The 12,024-nt window shown below is 42.6% G+C and overlaps 2 protein-coding genes across 2 annotated transcripts in view; one reads left to right on the top strand and one right to left on the bottom strand.

Annotated features, from left to right (window-relative positions):
• LOC143037707 (uncharacterized) overlaps window positions 1-12,024 on the bottom strand; it is a 395,763-nt gene that overhangs the window by 278,746 nt on the left and 104,993 nt on the right. The window lies entirely within an intron of this gene.
• On the top strand, window positions 9-3,247 carry LOC143037943 (uncharacterized). The gene is made up of 2 exons (XM_076206638.1): window positions 9-306; window positions 581-3,247. Exons 1-2 carry the CDS (start codon window positions 9-11, stop codon window positions 709-711), a joined length of 429 nt encoding a protein of 142 aa, XP_076062753.1. The 3' UTR covers window positions 712-3,247.

The following is a 12,024-nucleotide window of genomic DNA, read 5'->3' as shown; positions in this document are numbered from 1 at the left end:
GCACATATATGCAAGAGTTGGCAGTGGCCCTTATCAAACCCTGGGCAGAACACAGGTTGCACAACACTCCAAGGATGTCAGCTGACCTCAAGAAGCTGATAAATACTGTCTGCGGCATCCCTGTCTATGACACACCCGTTGACCAACGCCCCCATCGTGATAGCAGAGAGCCGAGCACCCATGGTTCGATGCGCACTGTGTCCCAGGACTGCAGACAGGAAGACACGACACAGGTGCACCACCTGTGGGAAACCAGTGTGCCCTCGTCACATCTGCCCAATGTGCGTCGATTGTCAGCAGTAAAATGTAAGTGTAAGAACTTTGAAATCTTTCTCTTACTGTTCATTTACAATGACATAAAACATTAAAATTCTAATAGCACATAAATCTTTCTTTGACTTCCAGGATCATTTATTGTTCATGTACAGTAGTAAATAAATGTAACACTTTTTCAAATTTTGTTGTTGGACTCTCATAACAAAGAACTAGTACTTTATGGTCATTCTTTGTTCAGAAAATGTAAAGAATTTTATTTTTTCACCAACAAAAAAAAAACTTTTTTTGACATTCTCCCGTATAGTGTGTGTTGCTACCAGGAGGCTGCGTTTCCCAGACCTGAGGCTCCTGTGCCCTAGGTGTGGTGGGATCATCACTCAAGACTTCAGTTCTAATATTAGATTTTTTTATAATATTTTTTTATTACCCATGTAGTAAATTTTCATATTTTTAGTACTTTTTTTGAATTGCCCCTAAAAGATTCACTTTGCCTTAGTAATAAGTTATATATCAAGGAAATTGAAAGTATAGATGTTGTATTTTGTGCCAATTATTTCAGATTGATTAAATTTTGATTACAACTATTTTTATTTTATTTTCCAAAATGGGGTGAAATTTACCCCATGACCGTGTTAACATAAGTATTACCCACGACTGTGTTCTAGGGTTAATGAAGCGGCCTTGCTGTGGATGTGCTGTGACTTGCGACACTGCCTCTGACCCAGGGCAGTGGACAAGGTGCAGGGATGACCCGTCATCCAGGAGGTGCTAAGATGGGAGGGAGGGTGGAGGGGAGTGGAGTGTTTTAGGGATGGAATGGGTGGGAATGATTTTATGCCTTTTCCTTTTTGGCTACCTCCCTTGTAAGGGGGAAAACGCCTTGGTATATGTGTGTACATTCACTAGTTGTCCTGACGTTATAGTACATGTAAATTCAATGTGTATTATGGGGACGAATTTTATTTTATATTCACGGAAAAGGTTCGTAATATTTGCTACTTACTTTTATGTTTAATGTTATGAAGAAGTAATCCATTTTGTGTTTTGTAAAATAATTATGTGTACATGTTTATGTTGATATTTCTTGAGATAGATATTTTTTTATCAAACCTAAATGTCCTAATTTGTGATTAAGATTTTGATGGAATAGATTCCGAATGTAATATTTTACTGGATGTTATTATGTGCTACTTTTATTTGTAATTAAATGTATTTTTGGTTTTGTAATTTTGGCATTATGATATCTATGGTGATAATTTAAGCATATATGTTGCAAGTACTACTAATCTACATCTTTAGATATTTTTGATGGGATCTCTGCTAATTCTGTAAACCTAACTAGTGATAGTATAATACAATGTATGCAATGTGATATTTTAGCCTGTAAATTTTGTATAGCCTATTTTAAGTAAATAATCTTAATGAAAATATTTTATTTAATTGTATGTAATATGTAATATGGGAGAGGACAGAAGACAGGGGTGAATGGAGAATGGTTGTATATGGATGATGTCGTGATGCATGAGGTGGAATGGGCGGGGGATGGGGGGTGAGGTAGTATGTGTGAGCAAAATTTGATGCAGCCTGAAGGGATTTCTCCCTGTCTTCTCCTTTTATGCATGGGGGGACGGAGAGTGGGGGTCGTCGATTTAATGAAGCGGCCTTGCTGTGGATGTGCTGTGTTTTGTGACACTGCTTCTGACCCAGGACAGTGGACAAGTTGCAGGGATGACCCATCATCCAGGAGGTGCTAAGATAAGAGGGAGGGTGGAGGGGTGTGGAGTGTATTCAGGGATGGAATGGGTGGGAATGATTTTATGCCTTTTCCTTTTAGGCTACCTCCCTTGTAAGGGGGAAAAAGCCTTGGTATATGTATGTATGTATGTATTTGATAAAATTATATGAACAGGGTGATAGGGATGTGCGGACCAGTAGTGTGGATCGTACTGAAGCTGGCATAAACCCAAGTACGTGACAGTCTTGTTGCTTTGATGAATTTACCATTTGATATTTTGTTTTCAATATGGCATGTGTACATATTTTATGTTTCAGTTCTCCACAGCTTAGGGGGGTCTGTTACACTAAACAAATAGCTACAATTTGTGTATTAGTTTACTACAAGCTTAATGAAAATGTTTACAAGACAAAGTTAATTTAATAAACATAATGTTTCACTTCAAGTAATTGTTTCTTTCCTGTGAACATGTATAGAAGGCCCAGTTTTATCAAATACCTTAGCCCAATAGCAGAACAGACCCCATAACTACAAATGAGTGCACAATGCCTCATGATCTAGAAGTGAACATATTCCTATTTTAAAACCAGATCTCTAAAAACGTATCAAAATTTGTCTCCCTGCTGTTCACCATATCCATACTATACTGACAGAATGACTGTAAAATTCCAGAAACATGCAAACTATAGAATGAATTTTCATCGTCCAAAAGCTAACATTAGTTAACCAAACCTAATGTAACTATTCCATAGAAAAATAATCTTTGAAATGCCATAATGTGTTTGTATGTTACTGGAACAGAACTGAGTGACTGAATTGTCAGACTCAGTCTGATCCCATGTTACTGGAACAGAACTGAGTGACAGAAATTTCAAAGATTCAGTCTGATCCCATGTTACTGGAACAGAACTGAGTGACAGAATTGTCAAAGATTCAGTCTGATCCCATTTACATGTATCACTGAAATACCAGAGGGCTTTATCTAAAAGTGTCACTAAATTGAACAAGAAAGAGTAAATTTTTAGAAGTGCAAACCTATGCCATATAGTAATAGAAAATTAAATAATGATTTTGTAAATTATAATACATAAATGTGATACTGTATATATTATTAGCGGAAATCAATAATAGAAAGTTGCTAAAAGCAATTAACAAAGCAGGTACGGGCCAAAAAAAAAAAATTATTAATTAAATTCTTGTTGCATATGAAAGACAATTTCATTAGAAACTAAATACTTGAAAAATAAAGGAGATACGATTTTTTTAATGATTTTTTATCCTAAATTTTTGGCTACATTTTACCATAACAAAAGGTTAGAATTAAGTGTGGTAATTTGTAAAGATTCTGGTAAAGGTATACACATACACTCTAAACCGCTGGTCCAATTTTATTAAAATTTGAAATACTAGGGCTTTATGGGTCAGCAAATTACTTGAGCATGTCAAAAACAATGTGGAACATCTCCATACCAAATTTGCCTTTTCATGGCAACTATTAAGTTGTCAATTTAGCAATGATCATCAGTACAATCCAAACCCCTGGCCCTATTGACATGCAACTTGGCATGTGAAGGTTTTATGGGTCAACAAATCATCTGAGCATGTCAAAAACAATGTAGGACCATTTATATTATTCTTACTAACACCTATCATGTTACCATGGTACATGCATATACCAAGGCTTTTTCCCCCTTACAAGAGAGGTAGCCAAAAAGGAAAAGTCATAAAATCATTCCCACCCATTCCATCCCTGAATACACTCCACACCCCTCCACCCTCCCTCTTATCTCAGCACCTCCTGGATGACGGGTCATCCCTGCACCTTGTCCACTGCCCTGGGTCAGAAGCAGTGTTGCAAGACACAGCACATCCACAGCAAGGCCGCTTCATTAATTTAAATCGGCGACCCCCCCCCCTCTCCGTCTCCCCATGCATAAAAGGAGAAGACGGGGAGAAATCCCTTCGGGCTGCATCAAATTTTGCTCACACATACTACCTCACCCCCCATCCCCCTTCCCATTCCACCTCATGCATCACAACATCATCCATATACAACCATTCTCCATTCACCCCTGTCTTCTGTCCTCTCCTGTCCTTCCTCAACAGACATTCCCCTCTTCCCCAAAGCCCCCTTCACCCCATCCATCCACCTCATCCTAGGACGTCCCCTCATGTTCACTCCCTCCACATCTGCCTTCCATACCTCTTTTACTAGTCTTTCTTCACTCATTCTTTCCATGTGTCCAAACCATCCTAATACTCTTTCATCAACCCTATCTCCCAACTCCCTTTCCACCCCTGTTCTCCTCACCTCCTCATTTCTCACTCTATCTACCCTAGTAACCCCCATCATACTTCTCAGACACCTCATCTCAAACACATTCAAACTCCTTCTCTCCTCCCCTCTTATGTTCCATGTTTCTGCCCCATACAGTGCTGTTGGCACAATCACTCTTTCATACAGTCTCCTCTTAGCATCCATTCCCAAATGTCTATTCCTCATTACATGGTAATTATCAATTTAGAGATAATCATCCATAAAATCCAAACTCCTGGCTCACAATTGACATGCAACTTGGCATATGAAGGTTTTATGGTTCAACAGATCTGATCATGTAAAAAACAATGAAGCCGCCACTGTAGCCGCAGCCTCCGCCACTGCAGCCGCAGCCACCTCCGCTGTCGCCACTGCAGCCGCAGCCACCTCCGCTGTCGCCATTGCAGCCGCAGCCACCTCCGCTGTCGCCATTGCAGCCGCAGCCACCTCCGCAGTCGCCATTGCAGCCTCAGCCTCCGCCACTGCAGCAGCAGCCACCTCCGCTGTCGCCATTGCAGCCGATTCTGCCACATCAGTGACATCACTCGGGCCTCGCCCTACCTTCGCGGCGCTCGCTCCCAAAGAAGGGGTGGGGAGTATTGTGGTGACGCGCCGCTGGTCAGCCAATCAGGAACTTGGAAAGCTCCCCACGTTCCCGCCAGCCTCCTTTAAAAGGTCGGCGTTTCGCCGAGATGAGCAGATCAGGAACGCCCTCTAAACGCGGGAAGTGAAATCTACTCACTAACCGTAAATTACACACACACACCTCTCACGAACATAGCCGCATCCCACGCACAAACATATACACTTCCTTTTTCTTCGACTAAAATTCGCTTCCTTTCTCACTTTCTCTTATACTACATCTTCTCATTTCAGTTTACCTCCCACTAAAGATTTTTCCGTTTTTCCCCCTTTCTCTACTACTACGCCTCCTACCATTTTCTCAACTTTCGTTGGTGATCCTAACCCCGTTGGTAACCCCGTTGGTAATCCCAACCTCCTAACCTCCGGCGTCGGGCGCTTCCCCCCAAGCTCCTGGTCAAGTCCTCCTATGCCATGACAACAATCTAGCCCCTAATTGCTCGCGATTCGCCCGGTGGCAATAGCCCTCTTTTATACATTACTATCTTTTCATTTTCTAACAGACGTTCTTCCCCTCCCACAAAACCCGATCCCGCGCAAGCGAGGTGGTCTTTTCTTGAATTCCAGAATTCCAGAATTCCAGATCTCTCCTAGGTTCCTAGGTCCGGACTTTCCCACATTCATAGGTCATGGATTGCAGGGTAAGCCCGACCTGGTGTTCTCCAACAGCCGAGCTTTCTTCCGTAACTCCACTATCTCACCCGGTGCCCCCACCCTCTCAGACCACATACCCTTAATCCTTCGCATCTCCACCTCACCCATCCTTATCCCCAGTGAGCCTCGGTTACGTTACAGTCAGGCCGACTGGGAAGGCTTCAAAAACACTCACGACATACACAAACATGAACAACGCTCCACATGCGGCGATAGAGCAGGAATGACTCTCACAAAGTTTGTCAAAAACGCTGTAAAAAAACACATTCCTAGAACAAAGCACCGAAAGGTTGCCACGTTCACCGCTTCTATGCGCACTAACAGACTACGCATTGCACTACAGAACAGATTTACAGACCTATTACAAGCACCCATAGAGGCCCGTGTCGCCATCCTACGAGACATGCACTGGCTACAGAGTAGCCTGAGGAAGTCCCTCTACATCGATTCACATCGAGAGGAGGAGCAACTGATGGCCTCGCTCTCCGGCGCCTGTGAGACGGACCCTTCCAAGTTCTGGAGGACCCTCAAACGACAGCTGGAGGAGTGCTCTGTGCCTCCACCTAAGGTCATCAACCATCTTAACCACTCTGCACACTCCCCCCAACACCAAGCTGACCTTCTGGCGTCAGCATGGAGTGAGGTCTTTAAACCCCATCCTGTGCAAGGACCACATTGCTTTAGCACCTTGCACAGTGTTAATTCCTTCATGAACAGATGTAGTGACCTCACTCCCGACGAGACTGTTGATCTCTCTCAGTTAGATGAAGATGATCCCCTTATCTGACCCATCGTTTTGGAGGAGGTAAAGGGGGTTATCTCTGCTCTAAAATTAAAATCCCCTGGCCCCGCAGGTATCGATGCACACATACTCAAACATGTGCCAGACAACATAATCTCACACATGACGACACTATACAATAGCTCACTAGCCTCTGGGTACTTCCCACAACTATTCAAGGCCTCCCACACCATCCTCATTCCTAAACCCCAGAAACCCGCCTCCGCCCCCCTTTCATACCGGCCAATCTCCCTTCTGGAGTGCTTTGGTAGGGTGTTTGAGCACGTCCTATGCCGCCGCCTGACCGTGTACCTAGAGACGGAGAATGTGCTTAGGGATTGCCAATTTGGTTTTCGGCCGGGGCGCGGTGCAGACGACGTAATATCCATGATCACTCGATGGGTTCAAAGACCGCCAGACGGTCGCCCTGGTAAGGCCATTTTGGTTTGTAAGGATGTGGAGAAGGCATTCGATACTGTCTGGCATGAAGGCCTTGAGTACAAATTGTACCACAATTTCGACTTTGCCCTGCCGTTCACAAGGTTGTTCTGCAACTACCTGGACGATAGGACAATAAGAATAAAGTGGCGGGGCTTTCTGTCCCAACCTTTTGTGCCGAAGGCTGGAGTACCGCAAGGGTCAGTCCTTGCCCCCACTCTGTACAATCTATATACGAATGACCTGCCAGAGCCAGCTTATCCACGCAACCAGGCTCTAACTCTTTCGTATGCGGACGACACTAACCACATCAGCAGACACAAAACGCTGCAGGGAGCGTTACACGCAATGCAAAACATCCTTAACGGGGCACACGCGTGGGAACAACAGTGGCGCATTAAGACCAACGCGTCGAAATGCAATGCTGTATACTTCTGCTGCAAGCGAACCAACAGAACAATCACAAACACTCCTCTTAAAATAAACAACACGAACATCCCAGTGAAGGACCACACCCGTGTGCTGTGTAGCACACTTGATAGTGGCCTTACCTGGACCCCACACTTCCGCTGTGCTGGGAAAGCCAAGACGCTTCAAAACTGCAACTCTGACCACCAAACGTCGATTGTACCTAGCCCTCGTCAGACCGATTCTGTGCCAGTCCCCGGGACTAAGCCAGCTGACATGTCCCACTAATAACTACGAGCATCAGAAGCTTCAGAATACCGCTGTCAAGTTCATCACGGGTTCACGATGAAGCGACTTCAGAACCACTGAGTCTCTACACCGAATTTCCAACATCCGTCCACTCAACCAACACAAACACAAACTTCACTCAAGACACCTAGAAAAACTGCACGACAGACACAACACCTGATACAACACATTACACCTAGACCACACCGTACAGACTATCTGTCAGCTGCGCCCGTCCCACGTGCGGTGTACACGATAAAACGTGTATAACCGTACCTATTAATAATACACCCCTTTCACCAGCTTTGAGTGGTGATAGCAATAATGATGAAACAATAATAGTAATAATAATATTGCATGTAGCCCAATAATTGACAGGCTGCATGCATACACAACTCAAACCCAACCTGGGGAAATACAGGAGAGATCATGCCTTACCTGGGGCTAATCAGGAACGCGCACTACACGCGGGAAATGAACTCCACTCACTTCCCGTAAGTTACACACACACACCTCTCACGAACATAGCCACGACCCAGGCACAAACATCTATTTTTACTTTTTCTTCGACTAAAATTCTCTTCCTTTCTAACTTTCTCTTCTACTACATCTTCTCATTTCAGTTTACCTCCCACTAAAGATTTTTCCGTTTTCCACCTTTCTCTACTACTACGCCTCCTACCATTTTCTAAACTTTCGTTGGTAATCCTTATCCTACTCCCGGCGTCGGCGCACCCGTCCAAGCTCATAGTCAATTTCTCCTGAGCCACGACCACAAACTGCCCCAAATCGCTCGCTAATTCGCACGGTGGCAATAGCCCTCTTTTATACGCTACTATCTTTTCATTTTCTTACAGACATTCTTCCCCGTCCACAAAAACCGATTCCGCGCAAGCGGGTGGTCTTTCCTAGGAATTCAGATCTCTCCCGACTTCTCTACCGAGTTCTTTCCCGGGCTCAACTCCAAGCAGCAGTTCTCTCCAGCAAGCCGCCTCGGGACTAGTTCTCTCCAGCAAGCCGCCTCGATACCAGTCCTCTCCAGCAAGCTGCCTCGGGACCAGTTCGCTCCAGCAAGCCGCCAGCAAGTCGTCTCATTCCCTCCTGTGGCTCTTCGCCCACAGCCACGACGCTTGATGAGGCCCTCGATCACTCCGGACCTTCTCCCGACGAGACTACGTCCGTTCCCTCCGAGCATATTAACCATTAAACCTTAGTTTTAGTGTTATTGTGAGTCCCATTTTCCCTGGCTTGTCCATACCGAACCAAACACACGACAACTGCTCTTTCTAATGATAAACCAATTTTTCTTATGAACGAAGTGGAGAAATGTAATATTTTCTGAGGGAGGTGAGGTATTCGCGTGTCGCTGGTGCCTGTGTACAGCAGGTGTCTGCAGGACTACCAACTGTACCGAAATGCACGGCAGAAATCGAGTGTAATTTCTTATTGGAATGGAGCATAGGGTGTTTGAAATTCATCTGCCATTTTCACCCTACTCACGTCAGTGATCCCATCCTTTGAATTTTGTATGAAGGTTATCATCGTGCACTTTGAATTTAAATTTAATTTTGCTCCAGAATTTGAAAAAAGCAAATATATGCCAACCTACAGATCACATATTTATTCTAGCTTTTTTATTTATACTTGTGACATGCCATATTATCTATATTTGGACGCAGCCCGAAGGGATTTCTCCCCGTCCTCTCTTTTATCTTCTTTTATCTTTTTATTTTTTCTCCTCATGCAGAAAAATACTTTTTCTGCATGAGGGGATGGAGAGAGGGAGGGTGGCTGATTAAATGAAGCGGCCTTGCTGTGGATGTGCTGTGTCTTGCTACATTGCCTCTCACTCAGGGCAGTGGGCGGGATACAGGGATATCCCGTCATCCACGAGGAGCTAAGATGAGAGGGGGAAATGGTGGTGGATGGGAGTAAGTACGTGCCTTTGACTTGGCCATATCCCTTATAAGGGGGTACAATTTTTTGCTATACAGATAGACAGACATGCCATACTGCACTTTTGACAACTTTATTAAAGCGTCTTTTTCCTCCTACTCACGACAATGTCAGCGTTTAAATTTTGTCTAGATCGGGGGTTCCCAAAGTGGTCGATATCGACCCCCCAGGGGTCGATGAGACCATCCAAGGGGTCGAAAGGGGGTCAGTAGATTGCTAGGGGGTCGAAAGGAGTCAGTAAATTACTATGGGGTCGAAGGGCAGTCTTTTAAATTAAATTATTAGCATGAAATAATCCTGTTCTCTTCCCGTCCTGGAAGAGTGAGAATAATCAACCAACCAATATATAAACTTAAAGAAAAACCATGTCAATTCACTCCGAGTCAAAAATCCTCCCCATTCAGTGCGTGTAAGAATCTTAAATACACACAACCATATCGTGAATGAACATCAAGATGACGAGCTTGTGTAATATTGTTGGCTTGAATATTACTTATAGTAATATGATAAAGAATATATAATATCACTCTTAAAGCTATTGGTAAATTATAAATATTTTAAAACATGTTTATGTATATGTGAAAGTGTCTGTATCATTATTGAAACGCCGTCGCCTTGATGAACGTTGCCATTTGGCCCTTTTATAACGGATCAAAATAAGAATACATAAATGAATAAAAAATAAACGAATAGAATAAGTAAAATCCACAAACACGAAAACTGTGACTATGGTACTTTAGAATTACCATAAGTGATTTATGAGACCAAACAAGAACTACATTAAAGAATTAGAACAATAATATCAACACAATTTTAACCATCATAATGATGATGATAACACTATTGATACCTAGAATTATAATGATAATAACAACAATAAAATAATAATAATAATGATAATAATATTACTAGCATTAATAACAATAACAACACTAATAATAATAATAAACTGACATAATTCGTGAATTAATAGTTTGGTGGTCTATAGAAAATCTTAAACTTTATTAGGGGGTCGATGAGCTGAAAAGTTTGGGAACCCCTGGTGTAGATCGTAATTGTACAAGTTTAAAGCTAAATCCTACTCCAGCATTTGAATGTCATATATTGATGTTATCCTACACACGATCTTTTGATACTGGCGTTTGGTTTATATGTGTGAGATACCATCCTGTGGTCCACGATGTGACTAAATCGTTTGAAAAAGTGTCATTTTCATCCTACTCACGACAATGATTCCAGCATTTGAATTTTGTCTACAGGTTGCCATCATACATTTTGAATTTAATTTTCATCTTACTCCAGCCTTTGAATTTCATATATCCATGTCCTACATAGGCTATTTTGATCCTAGCTTTTGATTTATGTGTGAAATACCATGCTAGAGTGTTTGACATCCGTCTGTCATTTTCATTCTACTTACAACAATGATAACATTTGAATTTTGTCTGTAGGTTGTCATCGTACACTTTGCATTTAATTTTCATTTCATCCCAGGATTTGAATTTCATATATTTATGCCATCCTACACATGATCTTCTGATTCTAGCGACTGATATATGTGAGATGCAATACTGCACTTTTCGCAATTTGACTAAATCGTTTTATAGTCATCTGCCATTTTTCATCCTACTTGCAACAATGATCGCCGCGTTTGAATCCTGTCTATAAGTTGTCAACATAGCCACGACCCAATAACCATCTTATTTCAGCATTTGAACTTCTTATGTTTAAGGTATCTTACACATGATCTTTTGATGCTAGCGTTTGATTTATATGTGTGAGATGTCATATTGCATTTGGTAATGTGGCTACAACGTTTGGCATTCGTTTGTCATTTTCATCCTACTCTCGACAGTGATCCCAGCGTTAGAATTTTGTCTATCGGTGGTCATCCTTCTCTTTGAATTTCATTTCCATCCTACTGCAGCATTTGAATTTCATATATTTATGGCATCCTACACATGATCTTTTAATTTTATCTTTATCTATATACCAAGGGCTTTCCCTCCTTATAAGGAAGATAGCCAAATCAAATGACACACCCATTACCACCCTTTCCTCCCTCTCATCTTAGTTCCCTCACATCCCTGTCTCCCGCCCACTGCCCAGGGTCAGAAGCAATGCACCAAGACACAGTACATCCATAGCAAGGACATTTAATTTAATCGGTGAGCCCCTGCGTTCTCTCCGTCCTGTCATGCGGAAAATAAAGAAGACGAGGAGGAATCCCGTAATGCTGCATCGAAATATCATCAACACAACCATTCCATATCTCCCATCCCTTCACCTACTCTCTTCCTTGCATCAACATATCATCTATACAAAGCCATTCTCCACTCCCTTTCTTGCTCTACAGACATTCTCCTCTCACCCCATCCATCCATCTCAACTTTGAACGTCCCCTCAAGTTCTCTCCATTCACCTCTGCCTTCCACACCTGTTTTACTAAACTTTCTTCACTCATTCTTTCTATGTGTCCAAACCATCTCAATACTCTTTCATCAGCCCTGTCTGCCATTTCCTTTTTCG

The sequence above is a fragment of the Oratosquilla oratoria genome, chromosome 23, assembly GCF_046742065.1.
Source record: "Oratosquilla oratoria isolate Oo_2021 chromosome 23, ASM4674206v1, whole genome shotgun sequence".
NCBI classification, from domain to species: Eukaryota; Metazoa; Arthropoda; class Malacostraca; order Stomatopoda; family Squillidae; genus Oratosquilla; species Oratosquilla oratoria.
Note: the sequence above shows the minus strand (reverse complement) of the source record. Positions and strands in the feature narration are given on the sequence as shown.

Coding starts and splice junctions, on each gene's coding strand:
- LOC143037943 (XM_076206638.1), top strand. CDS start 9: ATGCAAGAGTTGGCAGTGGCCCTTATCAAACCCTGGGCAGAACACAGG. Junction 307..580: donor TCGATTGTCAGCAGTAAAAT/GTAAGTGTAAGA, acceptor TCTCCCGTATAG/TGTGTGTTGCTACCAGGAGG.